General features: G+C 35.3%; 1 protein-coding gene across 11 annotated transcripts in view; it reads left to right on the plus strand.

Moving 5' to 3' along the window:
* Positions 1 to 26409, plus strand: part of CARF (calcium responsive transcription factor) — a 54918-nt gene that overhangs the window by 14395 nt on the left and 14114 nt on the right. For 6 of the 11 annotated variants that reach the window (XR_009729838.1, XM_061381943.1, XM_061381932.1 and 3 more), the window contains 8 exons: positions 2931 to 3051; positions 4086 to 4215; positions 5064 to 5148; positions 9912 to 10101; positions 16647 to 16767; positions 23048 to 23191; positions 23793 to 24026; positions 26135 to 26297. Coding sequence is in view for 10 of the 11 variants with exons in the window: in XM_061381943.1 (XP_061237927.1) it covers positions 2931 to 3051; positions 4086 to 4215; positions 5064 to 5148; positions 9912 to 10101; positions 16647 to 16767; positions 23048 to 23191; positions 23793 to 24026; positions 26135 to 26297 (1188 nt within the window). In the remaining variant the exon portion in view is untranslated. Of the gene's footprint in view, positions 1 to 2895; positions 3052 to 3234; positions 3302 to 4085; positions 4216 to 5063; positions 5149 to 9911; positions 10102 to 16629; positions 16768 to 23047; positions 23192 to 23792; positions 24027 to 26134; positions 26298 to 26409 lie in introns of those variants that run through there. The other 5 variants (XM_061381998.1, XM_061381990.1, XM_061382005.1 and 2 more) reach the window with 5 other exon arrangements.

Genomic DNA, 26409 nt, shown 5'->3' on the forward strand with positions numbered 1-26409 from the left:
CCATACTGTATCACCAGCAGAGATTAATAAACAACAAATAATTTAGATGTGAACAGATCCATTTTAATATTTCATGTTCAGAATGAAATGCTTCTGTAATTTCCCTTGATATTTGAAATTTATTCTAGTTTCTATCAGAACGTTTAGAAAGTCTGTATTTTCTAATGGAAGGATACAAGAGTCTGAATGTATGAAGGGTGCTCATTTTACACATGGTAACTTTCCTAAAAAGCATGTTAAAATTATTTATTTATCTGGGTCTGAAAAAAGTTGGAGGTTTCATTCTCTCTGTAATTGTATTAAATTTCCTATCTGCAGTAATTATAAAGGTGATTTTTACACTGTTTGGGGTAGGAGGTGATATAGAGAGTTATTTGAAGTTGTGAAATAAGGAAACACGTCAGGAACTTGGAAATTAAATGTAAGCAACAAATGGAATGTAACTAGTTACTTTCTCCAAAGAACCAAAGATCAGAAGCTGGTGATATTCTGGGAAACTTGGTGGAGATTTTTAATTTTTATTGTTTATTTTAATAGACTTTTAATTTTAAGATCAGTTTTAGGTTCACTGTAAAATTGAGCAGAAAATACAGATTTCCCTCCCATATGCCCCCTACCTTCATATATGCATAGATAGCTTTCCCCATTGTCAGTACCTCCCAACAAGTAGAGCTTTTTGTAAGAAATGACTTTTTTTTAAGCTATCAGTGAACTAGCAAAGTTTCTGTAGTGGGTGAATCTCCTATGGATGGAAGGAGGTTTTAGAATGAATCAGGGATGATGTTTTTTATTTACTAGAAATATTGTACACAAAGAGCCCAGTAAATATAAAACTACTCATTAGCCAAGATTTTCTGATAATTTTTGTGGAGTGAAGTGAAGTTGCTCAGTCGTGTCCGACTCTTTGCAACCCCATGGACTGTAGCCTATCAGGGTCCTCTGTCCATGGGATTCTCCAGGCAAGAATACTGGAGTGGGTTGCCATTTCCTTCTCCAGGGGATCTTCCCAACCCAGGGATCGAACCCGGGTCTCCCACATTGCAGGCGGGCGCTTTATCATCTGAGCCACCAGGGAAGCCTATTTGTGGTGGGCCTCAAATAGAATGTATTGCAGCAGATGACTCTTCAAAACTATGTTTGTTTTCATAGCAAAGATTAAAGATGATTACTTTTTTGGTAATAGAAGCAGTAATGTTATCATCACCATTGACAAATTATAGGAATTGAAAATAGTTTTTAAGGTACCAGGTGGAATAAGGTAAGAAAACAGAAAATAGAGGAGATTCTTTTTCACTGTTGAGAAACAGTTTCAAAATTAAGAGGATATTTCATAAATTATTCTTAATTATGAAATTTCCATATGGTTGAATAAATTATAACTTTATTATATATATATATATATATTTGGATTTAAAAATAACCACAACACTTTTATAAGAATGAATGAAATATTTTTCACATATATTTAATCTCATTTATATGGAAAGAATTTAAAACTATTATTATTATTGCCTTTTAAAGTCCAGCAGGGTTTTTGTATTGTTTTCTTTTTGTCTTTTTTTTAGGTTAAGTAGCATCATCAGGTATTGGGATGCAACATAGTACACTTGCGATTATGGGTAGAAGACTAAGGCAGTACAGAGTAGTGGTTAAAAGGAGTAGGGCTGCTTGGGTTTGAATTTCAGCTCAGAACTGTATATATAGCTCTCTGTTACCTTGCATGGGTTTTGTAGCCTCTGTGTAACTATTTCCTCATGTATAAAATGTATATAGTTCATGAAGATTAAGGAAAGTCCTGCCACTAGAATGAACTCAACAAATGAAAAGCAGTTGTCATCATCAGGGTTTACAGGTTTTTTTTCATGCTGAGGTGATAAGAGGTATGGCAAGATATGTTTAGCTCAACAAACATGATAAACATTGGGGGAAGGAGAGAATTCCTAATCTGAATTTCTGGGAAATGTTTATGATTGTACTTAAGGCATTCTATTTTGTTGGGGTTTAGGTTTGTTGCCCCCCCCCAAATGTAAAGGTTTTCAAATGACCCTCGAGTAAGAATACTGTCTCTATCAGGCCATTAGTAATGTTTCCATGTTTTACATACCAAAAGTGAGACTTGACAAAGTAGGTTGGAATGCTTAAGGAGACTTTCCTGCCTTAGGGAAAACTGAAGACAGGGGTTTTTGGGTAAAGCAGTAAAACTGTTAGTAGTTTTTTAGGTAATAAAGTTTATAAGGTGTCTAGAAAGTCTGGAAATAAAGGATAAACTTATTTTTAAATAATATTTTAGTTATATTTTAAATCATAGGCTCAAAATGTTTTTCTTCAGCTTACATGCTTTCTCAGTTTACATTCCTCTAAATTTGAGGCAATGAATTCATTTGCTAAACTGAGAAAAAAACAAAGGAAATAATAAATATACAATTTCTGTATGTTTTCAGACTTTGGGGGCAGTCTATTATTCTTTATGGATCAAGACAGCATATAAAAAATGCGGAGACATAAAAATCCTGTTTAACTAAACGTTTTACAAGTTACTGTTTTTAAATGAAAATTAAACTATGAGACTAGTGATTATCACACAAATAGGTCAAACGTGTGGATAATACAGTAAGTAGAAAAAAGTAAATTATCTTTAATCCAGTCAGAGACGTGTTCAGGTTACTAAGTAATTAGACTTCATACCCATGCAATGATTAAGATCATAGAACATAGGGTCAGACTACCTGTTTTGAATCCTAGTTTTACCGTTTATCGACTGAGAGACTTTGGGGGGAAATAAAATGTTATGTACCTTGTGTTTTCATCTATTAAGTGAGGGAAATGATAGTATCCATTGTTGAGGTAGGCATGTCTAACAGTTTTCTAAGTAGTGATTCTGTTGAATCATTATAGACTTATGCACTTGATTTTTTTAAAATGCTTCCAAGATGATTGTTGCCAGCCCATCAGAAAATGGACAGGTGCTGCGTGTAATTCCATCTCCCCAGACAGGAATGACACAAGTGATTATACCTCAGGGACCACTTGTGGATGAGAATAGTCCTCAAGGTGAGTAATTATGGGATATAAGGGATTTAAGAATGTTTTAAAGAACAAATGTATATTTCAGAAAATCACCCCATGAAAGTCAGTGCTAAAGTGGATTTCTTTGGGTAAGATTGTGAACTGAATGATTAGAAAAAGTTTCTTAGCCCAAATAAATTTCAAGTTCATTTTTCAACTCCTGTCTAGGTTAGCTGTCTATTTCATTTTGGAATTCTATGAAGCTGGTTGACTCTTGCTTCCTCCCAAATGACCAGTGAGCATAAAATAAATTCTTCTTAACTTTAATAACAGTAATAATAACAGCAATAATAACAAGAACATAGTGCTAATAGCTACTGGAGACATTTTTATATTTGTATTTTTATCAATATTGTTGTTAGGCATATGACATTCATTTGTAAAATATTCTTCTCATGTCCTCTTTGCTCTCTTCTTCTTTACTTTGTTCCTTCAGATTCCGAAAGAATCATGCTCCTTATTTATTTTATTCTTTCTTTACCTATTTAATATCCCTATTATCCCTATTAGTTCTCTTCCTTTTGCTTTCTTTCCTTTTCCATCTATTTGAATCTCTTTTCTAACATCATAGCTACACTGTTGTGATTTTTTTCTTAGATAATGATTTAGGGTAGATATTCTTAATTTAGTGTTATGATTCTGTGTCTTTGATAGCAGTTGTTAAAACTTAAGAGAAAAAACATAGTTTTCAGAAAACATAAACATGATATAGAAACAAAAAGGAGTTAGTTTTACATTTTCTTGTTATATTGAGGTTCTTTTAATATGTTACTTCTGCCATTTTTATATCCTAGCTGTTCAATATAAGTTCCAAAACTTAATTATAAAGCTTCAATAATCAGTTTTACAGTTTAAAAGCAAGTTTATCAGAGAAATTATCAGTAAAGTATTATAAGTTTTATTATCTTTAGCTTCAGAGCATATCTTCCCTTTCCTGTTTCAAATATATTAGTTTCAGTTAGTTACATTCTCATCGTCTTTTAAGGTATTAATGTTGCTTTGTTCTTTCTCTTGTTAAGATGTCTCTGAAGAGAAACCGAGTGACAGAAACTTACCAGCTGTAAGAGTGGATGCTCTAGCAGACAGTAACAGTAGTTACGTTCTTCATCCACAGGCATCCCTCACATTGCCCAAAAAGACAGTGACCAGGTGAGTCAGTGGGAAGGAGGAGCTCATCTTTGTATATCACCATGGAAATCACTTTTTACGATATCACATTTACAGCTGGCTGCCTATAGAGAAGATCAGAAATGCAAGAAATGAAACAAGTCATCATCAAGTACATCTTTAAATCATTTTGATAGCATCTTGGCAACAAGAAAACTACTTTAGAAGCTGTAAAAGATCAAAGTGCTACTTTACCTCAGTGACGCTTGCTTGTTATCTTTGAAGAAACCTGAAAACATCTAGCATTAATAGAGTTTTTAAAGTAAAGAAATATCTATTCTAGGCCCTATAATTTTTAATGGTTCATCACATTTTATGCATCACATTTTATCACCTCTGTAGTAAATTGTTTAAAATGTTTTTTGTTCATATCTATTTCAGCTTTTATTTTTGCCATAAAATAACACTCTTTATAATAATTTAGGGAAATATAGACATGGGTTTTGTATTTATATTTTAATTGTTCTATGAAAATATTTTAAAGTTAACAAGTTAAGTGACATTTAATCTTAGACATAATATCGTGTTACTATTAATAAGTCACTTGAAGATGGTTTATTAGCCCATTTTTTGTGAAATGAAAAATGTATAAGAATACAAAATAAGCTCTGAGAAAGACATATAAAGCAGCTGAATTTGTTAGCAATTGATAAAATACTGATGATTGAAAAAAAGCATAGTTACAGCCATCAGAATAATCTTTCATCATTACAGTTTCTCCTTGATGACTTCAGTATTGTCTTTGACTGGCAAGAGGAAAAAGCAACTGAATGCTCTGTGTGTCTGTGTACCTGGTAATATATATTAATATATATTCTTACCTATCCCAGGATACTTGAAGAACCTCTTTTGGCTCCACTCCAGCCACTTTCTTCTAACACACCTATATGGGCCTGCCGTCTTAGGAGCTGTGAGGTGAGTTAAAAAGTAATCCTTAAAAAAAAAAAAAAAAGTAATCCTTATGTAGATTGACTTAGTTGATTATAACTATAATTCATTGTCTACTTTTGAGTATAACTAATAGAGGCTGTGTCTGTAATATTTTATGTTTGTGCTCCTCATCTATTATTTTATTCCTTAGGGATTATAAGATCTGTTAAAGCAGAGATCATATAAATCCCTTCATTCTTCATTTTCATTTCTTCTCTTACAATCTTTTCCTTGTCTTCCATGAAACTTCATGTTTCTTTATGTTTAGTCTTTTAATCATTCCTTCTCTTTCTTTGCCTGCACTTATTTGTTTTCATATTCTCAGTGGAAATTCTTCAAGGTTCACTGTTTGACCTTATCTTGTTTCTCTACTTCTTATCCCTTGAAGAGCTTCCCAACTTTGTTGACTTTAAATTCTCACTTTTATAAAAATGATCCCAATTCTCTATGACCAGTTCTTTAATTCTTCCCTTGCTTTTGTCCCAGATCTCCAGCTACTTACTTGAAGCTTTACTTGAACTTTACCTCAAATTCACCATATCCTAAACAGAAATTATCTAACATACCATAACTAGCTCTACTTCCTAAATTTCTTGTCTGTATAATGACAAATACCATTTTCTTAGATATAAAGTTTTCGATTAATTTATTTTTCCCATATTTAGATAATCACCTGATATTTTTAGTTTTTCCTTTAAAGTGGTTTAAAAAGAGCCTCTTCCACAGCTTTTTATAATCTTGAACTCAGTTATAGTAACAGCCTTCCCATTAAATCTCTTTGAATCTTCCATTTCTAGTCCTTACTGTGTGGTTTTCTAAAACTACCAATCTTTTTTTTTTTTTGATGTGGGCCATTTTTAAAGTCTTCAATGAATTTGTTACAATATGGCTTCTGTTTTGTATGTTTTGGCTTTTTGGCCATGAGTCATGTGTGGAGAAGGCAATGGCACCCCACTCCAGTACTCTTGCCTGGAAAATCCCATGGATGGAGGAGCCTGGTGGGCTGCAGTCCATGAAGTCCTAAAAGTCGGATACGACTGAGCCACTTCACTTTCACTTTTCACTTTCATGCATTGGAGAAGGAAATGGCAACCCACTCCAGTGTTCTTGCCTGGAGAATCCCAGGGACGGGGGAGCCTGGTGGGCTGCCGTCTATGGGGTTGCACAGAGTTGACACTACTGACATGACTTAGCAGCAGCAGCAGCATGTGGGGTCTTAGTTCCCTGACCAGGGGATTGAATCCACACTCTCTGCATTAGAAGGTGAAATCTTAACCACTGTACCACTAGAGAAGTCCCTAAAACTACTTATCTTTACATACTACTTTCATTATCTTTTCTCACTGCCCAGTAAGCTCAGTGTTATTTTTTCCACATCATTTAGCCACTTGTTACTAGCTTTCAAGATCATTCATAATCTGATATCACTTAATCTTGTCCTATTTTATTTCTTACTTTTCTCCAATTTAACTTTCATTTGTATTAGCCCAGTCTTCTTACTTTATACTAGCACTTCAGAATCTTCCTTTATACCCCCTTCAATTGTTTTTATATCCATTTCCTAATGTTATTTTTTTTCTTCTACTTACCTTTCTAACTACTATTCTTCAAATCCCAGTGCAAGTCCTATATTTCTTTTCTGAAATATTCTAATAGTTATTTTTTGCCTATTTCTCTCTTAAAATTCTTTGAAAATGATTACCATAACCATTCTTAATTATTTGCTATCTTGGGTTATTCATTATTACATAACATTTAGACTGTATACTTTTTGAGGGAAGGGATCATGGTTTTCTACATATAAACCATACATGATAATTAGTATTTAATTATTAAAATGCTTCATTGTTTTAAACATTCTTAAAATACGAGAAGGAAAAGCATTACATCGGTTTTAACATGTTGAGGAAATTTCTTATCATGAAGTCAAACGATGTATTACGTTTGTTAGGACATTATCATTGTTTTTGCTTTTCTAAGTTACATACTTATATGTATGTATAGACAGTAAGATTTTTTTTCCCCTCACCTTTTTGCTAGTCATGGTTTTTCAATGGTTTCTTCCTAAAGTTACTATTCTTGTTCTTTGATGAAGGGTTTTGTTGTTGTTGTTTTTTTAAAAAAACACAATGATTTGTCAACCATGAAATTTATATATTTTTGGCTGTGCTGGGTCTTCATTGATTTCTGTGCAGGTTTTTTCTAGTTGCAGCAAGTGGGGCACTCCTCAGTGCTGTGTGCGGGCTTCTCGTTGCAGTGGCTTTACTGGTGGAGCATAGGCTCTCGGCACATGGGGTCTCAGTAGTTGCAGTTCATGGGCTCTAGAGCGAGGGCTCAGTAGTTGTGCACAGGCTTAATTGTTCCATGGCACGTGGAATCCTCTCAGACTAGGAATCGAACCCGTGTCCCCTGCATTGGCAAGTGGATTCTTATCCACTGTGCCACCAAAGAGGTCCTGATGAAAGTTTTAAAAATCATTATTATAAACTTCATTAAATGCTATGGACATTAAAGCATTGGCAATTAAAGGGCCAAATTACTTCATTTTATACCATGGTACATTGTGTAGCTTATCTAACATCATATATCTTGCAAGAAATTAGTTGAAACTGTTTAACAGCCTGAATTAGCTCAGTGAAGGATTCTTTTTTTTTTCTTCAAGCTGTATCAATAGTGAAAAACATTTTTGGTTAATGACTGAAGAAATATTTTATGCATTTTGCTTTAAAATACTGTTTCCTAGTCCTTTTTACTTTTTTGAGTTTCTATTTAATGATGTTTTTCTTATAGGCATTTTTTAGATTTGACCAAAATTTATTAGTTGGAAAAATTTCAATACTGAATTAAACTTTTATCTCCTGATATGGGTTTGACTACATTGTAGTTCTGAATTTTTCCTTTCACTGACAACATTATATACTCTATTTTATTTGTAAAAACATGTCATAGCTAGACTTTATGTCCCTACTTTTATTTGTAGGGGATATTTTGATGAAGAACTATCTAGGCTAGAAGAAAATTCATAAGCACAGGCATTTTCATTATTTTTAAGGGAAATAATAGATAATGTATTGTTTGGCATTAGATTATCTCTTTTTATTACGGCTCAGAGTGTACGTACAACAGTATGTTCATACCTTACTTTTGTTAACTGTATTCTTGCCAGGTGAAATATTTAGTCTAATTAGGATCAACAAGATCCCTATTCCACATTTCTGCTCTTATTCCCTATAAGGGAGAAACATGAAAGTGAAGTTGCTCAGTCCTGTCTGACTTTTTGCAACCCCATGGACTGTAGCTTGCCAGGCTCCTTCGTCCGTGGGGTTTTCCAGGCAAGAGTACTGGAATGGGTTGCCATTACATGGAGTCAGTTCTAGATCTAAATGCATTTCAGTTTAAGAGATCACAGTTTAAAAAAAATTCTCTGTTGGTATAAAGAAAGAAAGAAAAAAAGTGAAGTTGCTCAGTCATGTCCGACTCTTTGCAGCCCCATGGAGTACCAGGTTCTTCCGTCAATGGGATTTTCTAGGCAAGAATACTGGAGTGGGTTGCCATTTCCTTCTCCAGGAGATCTTTCTGACCCAGGGATTGAACCCAGGTCTCCTGCATTGTAGGCAGATGCTTTACCATCTGAGCCACCAGGGAAGTCCAATTGGTATAGAGAAGTCTATTGGTATAGAGAAAGCTTTTTTCTTAGTTGAGAGATACAAGATAGATACTATCAATTTATTTATATGATATATTTATACTTGCCTTGTTTCAGGGAGAATTTAAGACAGCTTACAAAAATGCTTAAAAATAAATTAGCAAGGTAGAAGTTAAAATGGGAGCTGAAGAATAAAGAAAAACAAGAATGGAAGTATGAATTGAAAGTAAGAATGTTTATCTTAATGAATTATATGTGTGTGTTTACATGCGCACACATCTGTAATCTAAGTATCTACATTTCAAAAGGGGAAACCTAGTTAGTTACTAAGGTCTGTATATGTTAGGTAAAAGCAATTATGTTAATTTCCGTAAGATAAAAGAAAACCGTAACTATTTTTGATACTAGGCCAGAATTTCTCTCAGAGGAAGATCTTCATTAATAGAATATTGATATAATAAGCAAATTCTTTGACATCATTTTTTATAAGAGATAATGATCACAATTTTCATAGGTTTTCAAATAGATTCATTCATCATATCAAAATCTTATTTCAGGAACTTCCCTGATGGTCCAGTGGTTAAGACTCCATGCTTCCACTGCAGAGAGCATGGATTGGATTCCTGGTCAGGAAACTAAGATCCTACATGCCTTGCAGCCAATAAATAAATGAATAAATACATTAAAAAAAAATCTATTTCAGTAGAAGAAGCCCCACAGGGAACCAGTACTTTGTGGCTAATTTTATGTTGATCTAGTTGGATCCGGGGATAGAATTTTATTTGGAAGAGTCAATACACAATATGTTCTTCAAGCTATTTTCACTAAGTATTAATTCTCTCAAACAAGGTTTTAATAAAGATACTTTGGCAGTGAGTTTGGCATTATACTCTAACAAACTACTACAAAATATCTTTTTGATGATGATGTTTGAATTCAGCTCAGACCTACTGGTTGTAATAGACACCATTGACCTGAGGGCAGAAATAACATTCTCTTTTGCAAGATTATGAGTCTTTCATCTTAGGCAACCACCTTATTAAATTTCTTGTACAATGAAGCACAATTGTTGATAATTTTGTTACTGAATTTCTACATGCAGAAAATTGGAGATTCATACCGTGGCTACTGTGTAAGTGAGACTGAATTGGAAAGCGTCCTAACATTTCACAAGCAGCAAACACAGAGTGTTTGGGGAACCCGCCAGTCTCCGAGCCCAGCCAAGCCAGCTACGCGATTGATGTGGAAATCCCAGTATGTCCCATATGATGGAATCCCATTTGTCAATGCAGGTACTTTAGTAAAGATTTATTTTTAAAAGTTCAGCAGCAGCCATGATCCATTGTGAAAATGTGGTTTTCCTAAGGTGATACATTTTTATTTTGGTAGATGACAACTGACTGTTAATTGGTGAAAATGTGTATTAAACTGAAAAGAAAACTTACAGTAAATACAACCAATTATTTTATGTTGTAAAATTATATTTTAGTATGTTAGGGTAAATAAATAATATTTTATACTGAAAAATGAGAAGTAAAAAATAATTAAATTCAAGGTAGATCTATTTAATAAAAATTAAGCCATAGAGCAGTTTTATTATTTTAAATATGTGAAGCTATTGTAGTTGGATTTCCCCCCCCCCATCCAATCCAGATATTCTTTCCTTCTGTCTTGATTTGTCTTGTGGGGAAAAAAAAAAATCACTGTTTGTTTTATATAGCTTAATAACTCTGGGGATACTGTATAGGATTGGTATACAATTTGGAATTATGATATAGAATTCTGATATTCTAACATCAGGTGTGTTACAGCATTCTCAAACACTGTGCTAGTACTTACTAAAGTAGTAGAGTTTCAAGCAAGTCCCAAAGTGTCATCCTAGGACTAGTCAGACCACAAAGAACCTAAGAATAAGTTATTTGTTTCAAAACTATGTGGGGTCAGCAATTCTACACAAAGAGTTGTAGACTCATCTTGGACCTCTGAGGGTAAAGAGAACTCCTTAGAGGAAGATGAGATAAACGTAACCCCTTCTGCATAGGTTTTATTCTCCTGCTTAGTTCTAATCCCTTTTTTTTTGTTTTAATTAATATATTTTTTAATTGAAGGATTATTGTTTTATAGAATTTTGTTGTATTCTGTGAAACATCAATATGAATCAGCCATAGGTATACATATATTCCCTCCCTATTGTCTAATCCCTTCTTAACTCTCCTCAGGCAGCTACTCTATGAATATGGTGTGTATTTTTGTACTTCATCATACATATTTGTATTTATAATATTTTTTATTATTCTAAATATTTTAAAGTATACGTAAATAGTAAAATATAGACATTATTAAGTAAACTTTTGACACACTCATTTTGAAAATCTATCTATATTGATACTTACAGATTCTGGTTAATTCTATTTCATTATTATATAATTTAATATCATATAATATGGACTATTACATAATAAACTGTTGCTTAAATTTGGTCTTTTCAGCATGTGACCAAACTGTAGTTATTTTTCTACTAATGATCATTTATGTTGTCTCCAACTTTTCAATATTACAAAGAATTTGATAGTCTAACCTCCAAAATATATATTTTCTGTTCAAAAGTGTGAGTAGTTTTCTAGAATATTAGTTTGAAACACAATTTCTGTGGGTCAGAAATCCAAACTAGTTTTTTAGTTTTGTGTGCATTAAAGAAGTTGTGAAGTATGTGAAGTATGCTCACTTTGTCTTCGCAAGATTATCACAAGTTGCTCTCTGAGATGATAGTTCAGGTCCAAATCCCTTCTCGAAATTTTTTTTCCAGATGTATTTCAGAATTCTAAATTTTTTGGACTGTAATATGATAATATTATAGAATGCTCCCAGCAAGTATTCTATAGGCAATATTACATGCTCAAATATAGTTACAGTAAAAGGAATAAATAAAGACTATAAATAGCCCCATGAAGTTCACACCAGGTTTTACAGCCAAATGTATTCCAAACAATTTTGTTTTCTCTGCTTTTTAAATTTCAAAATCTTACATGAGGGATTGACAACCTGTATTAATTTTTAGTCCTTTCAGCAATGTATGAAAATTTCCCTTTCCCACATTTGTTCTATGATTTAGCATTGTCAGATTTAAAAACGTCTTTATATTATGGGAATTTTCATATGGACATCAAAGTAGAGGTGATAATGTATGAAATCTCATAACTCCATGTATCCATCATCCAGCTCTGACAAGTATCAGCATGTGGTCAGTCTTGTGTCATTTATATCCCTATCTACTTCTTCATTCTCAAAGATGATTTCACAGGAAATTCCACATATTATTTCATCTATAATTACTAAGGTATATAATATATACTAAAGTATGTATCTGAAATATAAGGATTCTTTATATATATAAATGTAACAACAATTCCATTATTGCACTTTAAAAGAATTAACAGCAATTTCTTAATATCATCAACTGTCCAATGTTCGCATGTTTCCACTTAGCTCATAATTTTTTTTCAGAGGTTCGTTCAAATTCACATGCGAACCAGGTTCACAGATTAAATTTGGTTAAGTTTCTTCTCATCTAAAAATTTCTCTCTTTTCCTCTGGGTAGTTTGTTCTGTAGCGTTTGCCATACTCAAGATTTTGCTGCTTCTGTCTCAGGTGTTTTTTTTAACATGTTCTTTAATCTCCTGTATTTCCTATAAACTGTTAGATCTAGGAGTTTGATTAAATGAAGATTTAATCTTCATTAAAGTATTTTGGAAGAATACTTCATAGGTGTGCTGTATACTTGTTATTGCTACCTATATAGCATTTTTAACTTTAAGACTGATCAGTAGATTCAGTTGTTTTAGAGTATTGTCAGATTTTTATTTTTGTCAATTTGAGGAGGGTGAGAGTATTTTACTGTTGTTTTAATTTGCATTTCCCTGCTTACTAGTGCATTTGAGCATCTTCTTATTTGTTTATTTAATAACCTTTTTTTTCTTTCTGAATTGCCTGTTCATAGTCTTTGCCCATTTTTCTGTTTGGTAGTTAGTTTTTATTTTAAAAAAATTATTTATGGTTCTTTATATTCTGCATATTAATTCTTTGTTTTATGTATTATAAAATAGTTTCTCAAGCTGATTTTCCTTTTACCATTACTTAGAAGAAGTTAGTATCATTTTTATCAACATTTTTACTCATGATTGGTGTGTTTGGCTTTTATTTGCAAGGTTTACTGTACCCTACATAGATTAGGATATTCAACTTAGCATCTTAAATTGTATAGTTTTCACATCTACTTATTTGTATTATATATTGCAGTGTAACAAATTACCCCAAATGTGGTGGGTGAAAACAACAAACATTTACTGTTTCACAGTTTCTGTGGATCAGAAATGCAGGAGCAGCTTAGCAAGGAGGTTCTGCTGCAAGTTCTCTCACAAGAATGCAATTAAGGTGTTGGCTGGAGCACAGTCATCTTTGGGCTTGTCTGGGGGTGGATCTGCTTCCAAGCTGACTCCTGTGGCTGTTGGCAGGCTTCTTTCTTGTTGGGTGGGCCTTCTCACAGAGCTGCCTCACCATATGACATCTGATTTCACCCAGAGAGAGCAATTGACTAAGAAAGTATCTTAAGATGGAAGTCATAGTCTTCTTATAACTTAATATCAAAAATAAATCCTGTCACTTTTGCCATCTGAGCCACCAGGGAATCTACAAATGGACACACCAGATGGTCAATACCAAAATAAGATTGATTATATTCTTTGCAGCAAAAGATGGAGAACCTCCATATAGTCAGTGAAAACAAGACCAGGCCCTGACTGTGGCTCAGATCATGAACTCCTTATTGCCAAATTCAGACTTAAAGAAAGTAGGGAAAACCACTAGACCATTCAGGTATGACCTAAATCAAATCACTTACGATTATACAGTAGAAGTGACAAATAGATTCCAGGGATTAGCTCTGATAGACAGAGTCCCTGAAGAACTAGGGATGGAGGTTCATGACATTGTACAGGAGGCAGGGATCAAGACCATCCCCAAGAAAAAGAAATGCAAAAAGGCAAAATGGTTGTTTGACCAGGCCTTACAGATAATGGAGAAAAGAAGACAAACAAAAAGCAAGGACAAAAGGAAAGATACACTATTTAAATGCAGAGTACCAAAGAATAGCAGGGAGAGATAAGAAGCCTTCCTTAGTGATCAATGCAAAGAAATAGAGGAAAACAATAGAATGGGAAAGACTAGACATCTCTTCAAGAAGATTAGAGATTCAAAGGCAACATTTCATGCAAAGATGGGCACAATAAAGGACAGAAATGGTATGGACCTAACAGAAGCAGAAGATATTAAGAAATGGCAAGAATACACAGAAGAACTGTACAAAACAGATCTTCACGACCCAGATAATCACGATGGTGTGATCACCCACCTAGAGCCAGACATCCTAGAATGAGAAGTCTAGTGGGCCTTAGGAAGCATCACTACAAACAAAGCTAGTAGAGGTGATGGAATTTCCGTTAAGCTATTTCAAATCCTAAAAGATGATGCTGTGAAAATGCTGCACTCAACATGCCAGCAAATTTGGAAAACTCAGCAGGACTGGAAAAGGTCAGTTTTCATTCCAATCCCAAAGACAGGCAATGCCAAAGAATACTCAAACTATCGCACAGTTGTACCCATCTCAAAGGCTAGCAAAGTAATGCTCAAAATTCTCCAAGCCAGGCTTCAACAGTACGTTTACCATGAACTTCCAGATGTTCAAGCTTGATTTACAAAAGGCAGAAGAACTAGAGATCAAATTGCTAGCATCCGTTGTATTATTGAAAAAGCGAGAGTTTCAGAAAAACATGTACTTCTGCTTTATTGACTATGCCAAAGCCTTTGACTATGTGGATCACAACAAACTGTGGAAAATTCTTGAAGAGATGGGATACCAGACCATCTGACCTGTCTCCTGAGAAATCTGTATGCAGGTTAAGAAGCAACAGTTAGAAGTGAACATTCAACAACAGACTGGTTCCAAATTGGGAAAGGAGTACGTCGAGGCTGTTATATTGTTACCCTGCTTATTAAACTTAAATGCAGAGTACATAATGAGAAATGTTGGACTGGATGAAGCACAAACTGAAATCAAGATTGTTGGGAGAAATATCAATAGCCTCAGATATGCAGATGACAATACCCTTATGGCAGAAAGGGGGGAAGAGCTAAAGAGCCTCTTAATGAAAGTGAAAGAGGAGAGTGTAAAGGCTGGCTTAAAACTCATTATTCAGAAAAGTAAGATCATGGCATCTGGTCCCAGCACTTCATGGCAAATAGATGGGGAAACAGTGGAAACAGTGAGAGACTTTATTTTGGGGGGCTCAATATTACTGCAGATGGTGACTGCAGCCACGAAATTAAAAGACGCTTGCTCCTTGGAAGAAAAGTTGTGACCAACCTAGATAGCATATTAAAAAGCAGAGACATTATTTTGCCAACAAAGGTCTGTCTAGTCAAAGCTATGGTTTTTCCAGGAGTCACATATGGATGTGATAGTTAGATTCTAAAGAAAGCTGAGCACCAAAGAATTGAGCTTTTGAACTGTGGTGTTGGAGAAGACTTGAGAGTCCCTTGGACTGCAAGGAGATCCAACCAGTCCATCCTAAAGGAAGTCAGTCCTGCATATTCATTGGAAGAACTGATGTTGAAGCTGAAACTCCAATACTTTGGCCACCTGATGCAAAGAACCGACTCATTTGAAAAGACCCTGAGGCTGGGAAAGATTGAAAGTGAGAGGAGAAGCGGATGACAGAGGATGAGATGGTTGGATGGCATCACCAACTCAATGGACATGAGTTTAAGTAAATTCCAGGAGTTGGTGATGAACCGGGAGGCCTGGCGTGCTGCAGTCATGGGGTTGGAAAGAGTCAGACATGACTGAGTGACTAAACTGAACTGCACTGTCCTGAGCACTGAAGAATTGATGCTTTTGAACCGTGATGTTGGAGAAAACTCTTGAGAGTCCCTTGGGGTACAAGTAGTAAAACCTGTCCATCCTAAAGGAAATCAGTCCTGAATATTGATTGAAAGGACTGATGCTGAAGCTGAAACTCTTAATACTTTGGCCACCTGATGCAAAGAACTAATTCATTGGAAAAGACCCTGATGCTGGGAAAGATTGAAGGTGGAAGGAGAAGGGGATGACAGGGGATGAGATGGTTGGATGGCATCACCGACTTGATGGACTTCAGTTTGAGCAAGCTCTGGGAGTTGATGAAGGACAGGGAAGCCTGGTATGCTGCAGTCCATGGGGTCACAAAGATTTGAGCATGACTGATCGACTGAACTGACTGATGACTTCTACCATAGTCATTAGAAGTAAGTTAATAAGTATAGCTCATGCCCACAGGGATGGAATTACCAAGGACATGAGTACCAGGAGCCAGGATCATTGAGGGTCATCTTAGAGGTTGGTAATCACATGATTTGAACAGCTCAAATAGAAATAAGGAAATCAATTATAAAAGGAAATAAAAATATAAAAGACTTTCATATTTGTTAACAAATGTAGCATTTGCTAATTTTTACTTACAAAGTAATTTTATTATTAAAATTATGTGTATGTAAATATCAGTTGACATTCAGTGGATGTGGTGTTTGCTGATTTCCTTACATAATTTGATACGATTGGTAAATATTATAATAAACTTTTATATTTATGGGTTTGTATATCTCAGTAGGACTGATATTTTCTTTCCTTAAGATTGTGTAATTGGAAGTATAGATTTTGTCACTGCTACTACCAAGTAGTTTTTAATCTAGCACCCAGAGCAGATGGATACTTGAATTAATATCAATAGTTGGTTTTGGCCCACAGGGAGTAGAGCTGTCGTAATGGAGTGTCAATATGGGCCAAGGAGAAAAGGTTTCCAGTTAAAAAAAATTGGTGAGCTGGAAAATAGGTCTTGTCAGCTCTACAAAGCCACTTGTCCAGCCCGGTAAGCTTCATATTTCTTTTATTTTTTATTAAGTACTTATATTTGAATAGTTAATATGCACATGTACATGTTTTTATTATGTTTAAGCTGTGCCGGAAACTATACAGTGAAATCTGTTTCCTCTTACCCTGCATGTCCCACTTGAAGGCAACAACTCTTACCAGTGTCTTGAGTAACTTTTCAAAGATATTCTGTATATATGCCTATTATATCTCTCTCTCACTTTTCCCTCATAAATGTTGAAGATCACTAATATTTTCTTTCCTTAAATTTCGGTAGTAGCATACCTTCTTTTCTTCTATAAATTCACATGGATATATTTCCATTCTGAATGCCTAATGTGGTTATTTGCTCAAAACTATTGTTTCATACTAGTGTGATTGTAGAGACATATACTACTATATACACTTAAAAATTGTTTTAAATTTAGGTATAATTGATTTATAATGTGTTAGTTTCTGCTATACAACACAGTGATTCAGTTATATATGTAATTACTCGTTTTCATTTTCTTTTCCACTGTAGTTTATCACAGGATATTAATTATAGTTCCCTCATTATATTGTAGCACCATGGTGTTTTACTCTATGTTTTTTTATTCATTCTCAATATGTCTCAAAGCTGGCACCATGGCTGTGTATAAATGAGCTGATTCCTTCTTTTTATTAACTGATCAATTGATTTTAAAAATTGAAATATAATTGACATATAACATTATATTAGTTTCCTGGTTCCATTTTAATAGCCATGTAATATTCCACTTGTAGATGAATTATCGTTTACTTAGCCCTCCAACAATGAACTGTAGGCACTGAGAAGTATTCTTCATTATTATTTATGAAGCTGCAGCTAATAACACTGTAGCTATTTCTATATTAATGGAATAAATTCCTTGAAATTAGATTGTTAGGGCAAGTATTGTGTTCTTTTTAAATGCTGGCAGTTGTTGGAGAGTTGGAGAGTTGCTTGGTAGTGATTTTACCAATTATATTCACAGCAGCAATATATAAGACCAACATAGTCAGTTTTAGGTAGAATAGGACTACTGAGTAGTCATTGCTTTGACTGAGGATGAAAAATGTACACCAATGAAAGACTTTTATAATGTCTTTCAGTAATAATATTCTGTTTCACACATTTATAGTGTTTTAAATCATAAGATAAAATTTAAAAGTAACACGTAAATGTTAAATTTAGTTGAGCTTTGAAATCCTTATTTTAGCAATACATGTCATATCACAATCTCAGCATTCTCAAATAGTTTTTAAAGCCAGTTAAGCTTTAATCTGATAATGTTAACTTTAGACAGTGTTAAAACCTGACTGTTAAACATGACCATTAAACAATTGCTTTGAAGTATAAGCAATTTAGAACTTTAGACATAACTTGGGAAAAAGTCACTATATGTGAAGAAATTATTTTATTCTCAATCATTCTAAAAGTACTTTTTGAGTATCTAATATGTACCAGAAAGAATGAAGTGACAGAGGCAAAGCAAAAACAACACCCAGTTGTGGATGTGACTGGTGATGGAAGTAAAGTCTGATGCTGTAAAGAGCAATATTGCATGGGAACCTGGAATGTTAGGTCCATCAGTTCAGTTCAGTCGCTCAGTCGTATCCGATTCTTTGCCATCCCATGGACAGCAGCACGCCAGGCCTTCCTGTCCATCACCAACTCCCAGAGTTTACTCAAACTCATGTCCATTGAGTTGGTGATGACATCCAACCATCTCATCCTCTGTCGTACCCTTCTCATCCCACTTTCAATCTTTCCCAGCATCAGGGTTTTTCAAATTAGTCAGTTTTTTACATCGGGTGCCCAAAGTATTGGAGTTTCTGCTTCAGCATCAGTCCTTCCAAAAAACATCCAGGACTGACTTCCTTTAGGACGGACTGGTTGGATCTCCTTGCTGTCCAGGGGACTCTGAACAGTATTCTCGAATACCACAGTTCAAAAGCATCAATTCTTCAGCACTCAGCTTTCTTTATAATCCAACTCTCACATGCATACATGACTACTGGAAAAACCATAGCTTTGACTAGACAGACCTTTGTTGGCAAAGTAATGTCTCTGCTTTTTAATATGCTATCTAGGTTGGTCACAACTTTTCTTCCAAGGGACAAGCTTCTTTTAATTTCATGGCTGCAGTCACCATCTGCAGTGATTTTGGAGTCCAAAAAATAAAGTCTTTCACTGTTTCTACTGTTTCCCCATCTATCTGCCATGAAGTGCTGGGACCAGATGCCATCATCTTACTTTTCTGAATGTTTAGTTTTAAGCCAACTTTTCACTCTCCTCTTTCACTTTCATCAAGAGTCTCTTTAATTCTTCTTCACTTTTTGTCATAATGGTGGTGTCATTTGCATATCTGAGGTTATTGATATTTCTCCCTGCAGTCTTTGTTCCAGGTTGTGCTTTATCCAGTCCTGCATTTCTCATGATGTACTCTGCATATAAGGTAAATAAGCAGGGTGACAATATACAGGCTTGACATACTCCTTTCCCGATTTGGAGCCAGTCTCTTGTTCCCTGTCCAGTTTTCTCTGTTGCTTCTTGACCTGCATACAGATTTCTCAGGAGGCAGGTCAGGTGGTCTGGTATTCCCGTCTCTTCAAGAAGTTTCCACAGTTTGTTGTGATCCACACAGTCAAAGACTTTGACATAGTCAATAAAGCAGAAATAGATGTTTTTCTGGAACTCTCTTGCTTTTTCCATGATCCAGCGGATGTTGGCAATTTGGTCTCTGGTTCCTCTGCCTTTTCTAAATCCAGCTTAAACATCTGGAAGTTCACAGTTCACGTACCATTGAAGCCTGGCTTATAGAATTTTGAGCATTAATTTGCCAACGTGTGTGATGAGGGCAATTATGCAGTAGTTTGAGTATTCTTTGCATTGCCTTTCTTTGGGATTGGAATGAAAACTGACCATGAATTAAGGCAAATTGGAAGTGGTCAAACAGGAGATGGCAAGAGTGAACATCGACACTTTAGTAATCAGTGAACTAAAATGGACTGGAATGGGTGAATTTAACTCAGATGACCAATATATTTACTACGGTGGGCAAGAATCCCTTAGAAGAAATAGAGTAGCCATCATAGTAAGCCAGAGTCCAAAATGCAGTTATTAGACGCAATCGCAAAAATGACAGAATGATCTCTGTTTGTTTCTAAGGCAAGCCATTCAATATCACAGCAATCCAAGTTTATGCCCTGACCAATAATGCTACAGAAGCTCAAGGGAATTGTTCTATGAAGACTTACAACACCTTGTAGAACTAACACCCCAAAATGATCTCCTTTTCATTATCGGGGACTGGAATGCAAAAGTATGAAGTCAAGAAACACCTGGAGTAACAGGCAGATTTGGCCTTGGAGTACAGAATGAAGCAGGGCAAAGGCTAATAGAGTTCTTCCAAGAGAATGCACCGGTCATAGCAAACAGCCTCTTCCAACAACACAAGAGAAGACTCTACACATGGACATCACCAGATGGTCAACACCGAAATCAGATTGATTATATTCTTTGCAGCCAAAGATGGAGAAGTTCCATACAGTCAGCAAAAACAAGACTGGGATCTGACTGTGGCTCAGCTCATGAACTCCTTATTGCCAAATTCAGACTTAAGTTGAAGAAAGTAGGGAAAACCACTAGACCATTCGGGTATAACCTAAATCAAATCCCTTAAAATTATACAGTGGAAGTGACAAATAGATTCCAGGGATTAGATCTGATAGACAGAGTCCCTGAAGAACTATGGACAGAGGTTCATGACATTGTACAGGAGGCAGTGATCAAACCATCCCCAAGAAAAAGAAATGCAAAAAGGTGAAATGGTTGTCTGACAAGGCCTTACAAATCGCTGAGAAAAGAAGAGAAGTAAAAGGCAAAGCAGGAAAGGAGAGATATACCCATTTGAATGCAGAGTTCCACAGAATAGCGAGGAGAGATAAGAAAGTCTTCCTCACTGATCAATGCAAAGAAATAGAGGAAAACAATAGAATGGGAAAGACTAGAGATCTTTTCAAAAAAGAAAAAAAAATAGAGATACCAAAGGAACTTTTCATGCAAAGATGTGCACAATAAAGGACAGGAATGGTATGGACCTAACCGAAGCAGAAGAAACTAAGCAGACGTGGCAAGAATACACAGAAAACTATACAAAAAATTTCTTCACGACCCAGAAAATCACAATGGTGTGATCACTCACCTAGAGCCACACATGCTGGAATGTGAAGTCAAGTGGGCCTTAGAAAGCATCACTATGAACAAAGCTAGTGGAGTTGATGGAATTCCCATTGAGCTATTTCAAATCCTAAAAAATGATGCTGTGAAAATGCTGCACTCAATATGCCAGCAAATTTGGAAAACTCAGCAGTGGCCACAGGCCTGGAAAAGGTCAGTTTTCATTCTAATCCCAAAGAAAGGCAATGCCAAAGAATGCTCAAACTACCGCACAATTGCACCCATCTCACACGCTAGCAAAGTAATGCTCAAAGCTCTCCAAGCCAGGTTTCAATGGTACATGAACCGTGAACTTCCAGATGTTCAAACTGGATTTAGATAAGGTGGAGGAACCAGAGTCAAGTTGTCAACACCCATTGGATCATTGAAAAAGTGAGAGTTCCTGAAAAACATGTACTTCTGCTTTATTGAGTATGCCAAAGCCTTTGACTGTTTGGATCACAACAAACTGTGAAAAATTCTTGAAGAGATGGGCATAACAGACCACCTGACCTGACTCCTGAGAAATCTGTATGCAGGTGAAGAAGCAACAGATAGAACTGGACATGGAACAACAGACTGGTTTCAAATCGGTAAAGGAGTACGTCAAGGTTGTATATATTTAACTTACATGCAGATTATTTCATGAGAAATGCCAGGTTGCATGAAGCACAACCTGTAACAAAGACTGCCGGGAGAAATATCAATAACCTCGAATATGCAGATGACACCACCCTTATGGCAGAAAGTGAAGAGAAACTAAAAAGCCTCTTGATGAAAGTGAAAGTGGAGAGTGAAAAAGTTGGCTTAAAGCTCAACATTCAGAAAACGAAGATCATGGCATCCGGTCCCATCACTTCATGGGAAATAGATGGGGAAACAGTGGTAACAGTGTCAGACTTTATTTTTTGGGCTCCAAAATCACTGCAGATGGTGACTGCAGCCGTGAAATTAAAAGACACTTACTCCTTGGAAGGAAAGTTATGACCAACCTAGACAGCATATTAAAAAGCAGAGACATTACTTTGCTGATAAAGGTCCATCTAGTCAAAGCTATGGTTTTTCCAGTAGTCATGTATGCATGTGAGAGTTGGACTGTAAAGAAAGCTGAGTGCTGAAGAATTGATGCTTTTAAACTGTGGTGTTGGAGAAGATGTGAGAGTCCCTTGGACTGCAAGGAGATCCAACCAGTCCATCCTAAAGGAAGTCAGTCTTGCATATTCATTGGAAGGACTGATGGTAAAGCTGAAACTCCAGTATCTGAAGCAAGGAATTGATTCATTTGAAAAACCCTGATGCTGGGCAAGGTTGAAAGTGGGAAAAGAAGGGGTCAACAGAGAATGAGATGGTTGGATGGCATCACCGACTCAATGGACATGATTTTGAGTAAACTCCGGGAGTTGGTGATGGACAGGGAGGCCTCGCATGCTGCAGTCCATGGGGTCGCAAAGAGTCAGACACGACTGAACTGAACTGAACTGACTCTGTGCCCAGCAACGACATTGTGTATCTTGGGAAGGAGGGAGATGGAACATTGAGATGATAAACTTCACATGAAAAGCAATATAATATTTGAAGAAATTAAAAGATGGATAAATAAACTAGAATCATATAGAATGCTCTGAATGCTGCTAAATCATTTTTACTTGATTAAGGCGCAAATAGATTTCAACAGTGGTACAAATGTGAAGAATTATTATGGCGTTGATATAGCAAGTGGATGTAAGAAATGAGATAATGGTGGCTAGAAGCCCCAGAAGGAGGGCATTACAGTAATTAGGCATGAGCAGGAGAATGGAGAAGAGACAGATCCAGGAAAAAAAAAAGTTAGTTTCATAGTGTTTAGACATTTTTACTAAAGTAATGACTACTGTTAATTTGCTAAGTATTATATACTGAGACTATGGCATATCTTTCACATAATGATCTGAATGCTTTCTAGATAATCAAATTTTCTCTAAACTTTAGTATGCTTAAATTAAACTTCTGTTTGACAAGTTAGATAATCTTGAGATTATAGTTTAATGGAGCAAATTCTTGTTTTTCTTATGAAAAGGATTTACATTAAAAAAGTACAGAAATTTCCTGACTATAGAGTTCCTACAGACCCCAAAATTGACAGGAAGATAATCCGAATGGAGCAGGAGAAAGCCTTTAACTTGCTAAAAAAGAACTTGGTAGATGCTGGTGGTGTTCTTAGGTATGACGTTTACATTGTTCTTGTATTTACAAGTTACTGTGTTCCTTTTACAAGAATTCTGTCTATAAGAGAAATTATATTATGTTTTCCAATTATTCCATTAAGAAATAGTTTCTATAAGGTAGATGTTGTATTAGTAGCTCCCTAGGTATTAAACTGATTTGCCATGTATAAGTCATTGAGTTCATCAACCCCATGTGGATAATTTTGACCAAAGAATTCTGTATACCACATGGAAGTTTTTTCCCAACATGATAAACTCATATTTGGAAACACGTTTTATTATATATTTAGTACTTTCTTGCAACCTGATTTACTGTAGCCTACCAGGCTTCTCTGTTCATGGCATTTCCCAGGCAATAATAGTGGAGTGGGTTGCCATTTCCTTCTCTAGTGGCTCTTTTTGACCCAGGGATCAAACCCACATCTCCTGCATTGGCAGGTGGATTCTTCACCACTGAAGTACTTGGGAAACACTTAATATGATATTATTATATATAATTTTTCAAAAAAATTATTCCTTCTCTTGATGAGTATTAACAGAAGTATATAATTCTTGCCTTTTTCTAGTAATATAATTTTAAATATTTTCTCTCATTAGGTGGTATGTACAGTTACCTACGCAGCAAGCTCATCAGTATCATGAATTAGAGACTCCCTGCCTCCCTTTATCATCTTCCTCCTTTCCCATATCTTCTCTTGAAGAAGAAGAAGCTGCAATTAGAGATGAGAATTGTACATTGCCCTCACGTCTACATCCTCAAGTAGCACATAAAATTCAAGAATTAGTATCACAGGGAATAGAACAAGTGTATGCAGTTAGAAAACAGCTAAGGTACAGTAGAAACAAATTGTTCTTTTATGTTTTTCATTGTTGTTTGCTGGTTTAAATAATACACTTAACATTATAGACATATTCCAGGATATATGCTATCAATATGCAGGGAATATAGTTTATTAACATATTAAAATAATATTATTTATGTGTTGATCACTTTTAGCAGATGCTTTGCAAGCCATGAGTAATGATTTGAATTACTCATTTGAGATATTCTATGTTCAGATTTGGCAAATTAGACTATTTTAAAATGATATATATATTGAATTATATACTAAATACCTTTATAGAAAGAAAATTTTGAGCAAAGATTTTAAAACATTGGCCAAGATATTTGTTTTAACCCATTTGAAATGTGCAGTTAAATTTTACTGAAACAAAATAATATGAGCAATTTTTTGTCTAATGAAATTTTATATGTAGTACTCTGTGTGTGCATGCTAAGTCACTTCAGTCGTGTTCGACTCTTTGCGACCCTGTGGACTGCAGCCCGCCAGGCTCCTCTGTCCATGGGATTCTCCAGGCAAGAGTACTGGAGTGGGGTGCCATGCACTCCTCCAGGGTATCTTCCCGACACAGGGATCAAACCCATGTCTCCTGTGGCTCCTGGATTGCAGGTGGATTCTTTACTGTTTAGCCACTGGGGAAGCCCCATATAGTACTCTGGTCTAATTTTATTGGTACTCAGGATATAATAATAATAATTATTATAAATATGAGGCATTTACTATGTGTGTGCCAAATAGTATGCTAAGTACTTTATAGGCACAAGCTCATTTATTCCTATGACTTTATAAATTTAGTGTATTTATCCTCATTCTTCAGATGAGGAAGTGGAGACTTGGGATGGTTAAAGAGATATAGCTAGAAGTAAGGTCTAGGTGTACAACCTTGCTCTTCACCGTGGTTTCTGCTTCTTAACTGACCTTATTCCTGCTGGTTACTGTGTAGTCAGATCTGAATGAGTATTTCCCAGGATTATTTCTTAATTAATACATGACTTCTGTTTAACAGATTTCTTAGACATTTTATGTTTATTTACATTGGGGCATTGTTAGAACAGAGCCAAAGTTTGGTAAGCCATCCACTATTTTACTAAACCTAAATCTTAAGAACAAAAGTATGATATAGCTCTGCAATATGGCCTACTGAATATAATGCACAAAGCATGTGTATATTTAATTTTATTATTTCTTTTTATATATTTACTTTTTATACCATCTTGTGGCAACATTGCCTTTTATTTCTATCTTTTTGGTCTACTTGTAAAATTTGAGCAGATCATTTTTCATATATTATTTGAAGACTTTTGAAAGCAATGAAATATATTTATATGTGTAAATTTGTTATAGGCCTAGTCTGTCTTAGTTACTAGCCTGGTGTATGACTTTGGGCAAATTACTTAATTTCTGTAGCCCTTAGTTCCCTCTTCTGTAAAGTCGGAATGTTGATTATACTTACCTCACAAGATTATAGGATGGGTTAAAGGAGATACTAGATGTAAAGTCAGAGAAGGCAATGGCACTCCACTCTAGTACTCTTGCCTGGAAAATCCCATGGATGGAGGAGCCTGGTGGGCTGCAGTCCCTGGGGTCGCTAAGAGTCAGATATGACTGAGCCACTTCACTTTCACTTTTCACTTTCATGCATTGGAGAAGGAAATGGCAACCCACTCCAGTGTTATTGCCTGGAGAATCCCAGGGACGGGGAGCCTGGTAGGCTGCCGTCTATGGGGTTGCATAGAGTCGGACACAACTGAAGTGACTTAGCAGCAGCAGATATAAAGTGTTCAGGTCAGTGACTGACAGAGTAAGCATTCAAAAGCATACTATTTTTGAACTGAAAATAGTGATTTCATTAAATTCATAAAAATATCAAAGCTCATTCTAAGATATGCAGGTGTTTAACCAGTGAAAATATTACCTTTCTTTTAATCTGCATGAATTCTATGACTTAACGTGTTGAAAAAAGTAGAAAAATATAAATTACTTATAAAGCTGTAAATCATACTTGACAGAATTATATGCTAAAAGAGAACCTTTCTCACTATAACTAAATTATTAGATTGCTAGATTATGTTTTTATTCTATTTTATATTTCCACAGAAAATTTGTCGAAAGGGAACTCTTCAAACCTGATGAAGTACCTGAAAGACATAATTTATCCTTTTTTCCAACTGTAAATGATATAAGAAATCACATCCATGAGGTACAGAAATCCTTGAGAAATGGAGATAATATATGTAACTCAGAGATTATTCCAGCAACGGTATGATTACAACTGTAATTTCTTGTTTTATTACCAATGGTCTTTCTCAGCTAATTCGTGGTTGCTATTAGGCCATATAAATAACTGTGATGTAAGGAAAAATAGTGTTTTT

The sequence above is a fragment of the Bos javanicus genome, chromosome 2 (assembly GCF_032452875.1).
Source record: "Bos javanicus breed banteng chromosome 2, ARS-OSU_banteng_1.0, whole genome shotgun sequence".
Taxonomy (NCBI): Eukaryota; Metazoa; Chordata; class Mammalia; order Artiodactyla; family Bovidae; genus Bos; species Bos javanicus.